Source organism: Vitis vinifera, chromosome 18 (assembly GCF_030704535.1).
Source record: "Vitis vinifera cultivar Pinot Noir 40024 chromosome 18, ASM3070453v1".
Classification (NCBI taxonomy): domain Eukaryota; kingdom Viridiplantae; phylum Streptophyta; class Magnoliopsida; order Vitales; family Vitaceae; genus Vitis; species Vitis vinifera.
This window is the reverse complement of record NC_081822.1, coordinates 31,242,232-31,243,645: the sequence shown is the minus strand read 5'-3', so window position 1 is coordinate 31,243,645 and position 1,414 is coordinate 31,242,232. Positions and strand designations below refer to the sequence as shown.

The 1,414-nt window shown below is 35.2% G+C and overlaps 1 protein-coding gene across 1 annotated transcript; it reads right to left on the bottom strand.

Annotated features, from left to right (window-relative positions):
• LOC100260163 (amino acid permease 5) lies at nt 1-982 on the bottom strand. Its single transcript, XM_059734580.1, has 3 exons — nt 977-982; nt 469-810; nt 1-255 (listed from the first exon to the last, which is right to left on the bottom strand). Exons 1-3 carry the CDS (start codon nt 980-982, stop codon nt 1-3), a joined length of 603 nt encoding a protein of 200 aa, XP_059590563.1.
• Between the last annotated feature and the right edge of the window lie 432 nt (nt 983-1,414).

Here is a 1,414-nt window from a genome sequence, read left to right as displayed (position 1 = left end):
TTATATAGATACACAAAGAGCGAGAGAGAGAACCTGATAAGCTCCAATTAAATGTATGATCACGGAAATGTGGCCAATGTCAACAAGCCAAAATGGTTCACCAAATCCCGTGAGAACATTTCCTGGAGCATGACTTCCAAATGCTGCATAACCTATGAATCCCAAAGATGAATAAAAAATTGATGTTCCAGCAATAGTATACAAGGAGACTTTCTTCATTACTTGATTCTCTGGTGGTGGTGACTTTAATGTATCCTTCATAAAGTTGAATATATGCAGAGTTAGTAATCATTCTTAGAATAAAATCCAATCTGCATCAGTTAAAATTTCCAAATTGCTTCTCTGATTATGTTGGAAGCACTTCCATAGTATGCCATTGTTTAATACACCAGAGAAGCCATTCCGAGAAACATTTACCAAGATCATATTCCAAAAGCAAAAGAACATATCGAATTGATAACAACATACCTGAATTTCTAATAGCAGCCAGGAGTAAGTGTAAGCAAAAGCAATATTTCCAAGAGCTTGGAAAACATGCCAAACCTTGGTTAATGAAGCAATATCCTCTCCCACATTAGCCACCAGTGTACTTCCTCTAAGCTCATGGTATGTAGAGAGTTTTGCAACAGATAGACCCAATGCAACAAGTGAATAAATAAATGATGTAGCTGTAGCAATTACTGAAAGAATCGTCACTTTTTCTAAGTTTGGAAATTGAGATAGAACAATTTCCATTGCTCCAAATGCCATCATATATATATTTCCTTGTACATCACATCTTGCATCATGTCTATGGAAGCAAATTGATCTCTTCACAGATCTATTCAGTTCAAAAACAGAAACACGGTAAGTAAATCAATGACATTTGTGATCGGCTAGAGGATAATATGAATTTGTAAGAAGTAAAAAGTTTCATTTTTCTTGATTAACCATCAGTTTCCTTAATTAGAAAGGCTTGAGATCCACTTTTCTTCACTGACATTTACAGAAGTACTCACGCTATACTAATGGCAGTTGTAATTGTGTAACCGATCATCGTCCCCCACAGTGCTGCATATTGCAAGACACCACATATAACTACATTTCTTTTGCCTGCACAAATGTTATTACATTTATTATTAATTTTTCCTATAAGAACACTACATTAATGAGTTTTTAATCTTCTAAGTGGTGGAAAGGCCATTCGTTAAAATGTTGCTGAGCCAATATTAATAACTATTATGTACAAGGTTAAAGTCGATAGTTATAATGTGAAAGTAATAGAAGAATGGGGTGCATATGCTATACCTAAAAATGCTCTCACAGCATCCACATATGTGCGATTTCTTCTTCCCTTGATCGGGTCAGGAGTTCTATAACAGTCGCAGAGAAGCATGGCATAATAATATGTAATTACTGGAAATGCAAGTATAGC

Coding starts and splice junctions, on each gene's coding strand:
- LOC100260163 (XM_059734580.1), bottom strand. Junction 256..468: donor GGCTGCTATTAGAAATTCAG/GTATGTTGTTAT, acceptor AACTTTATGAAG/GATACATTAAAGTCACCACC.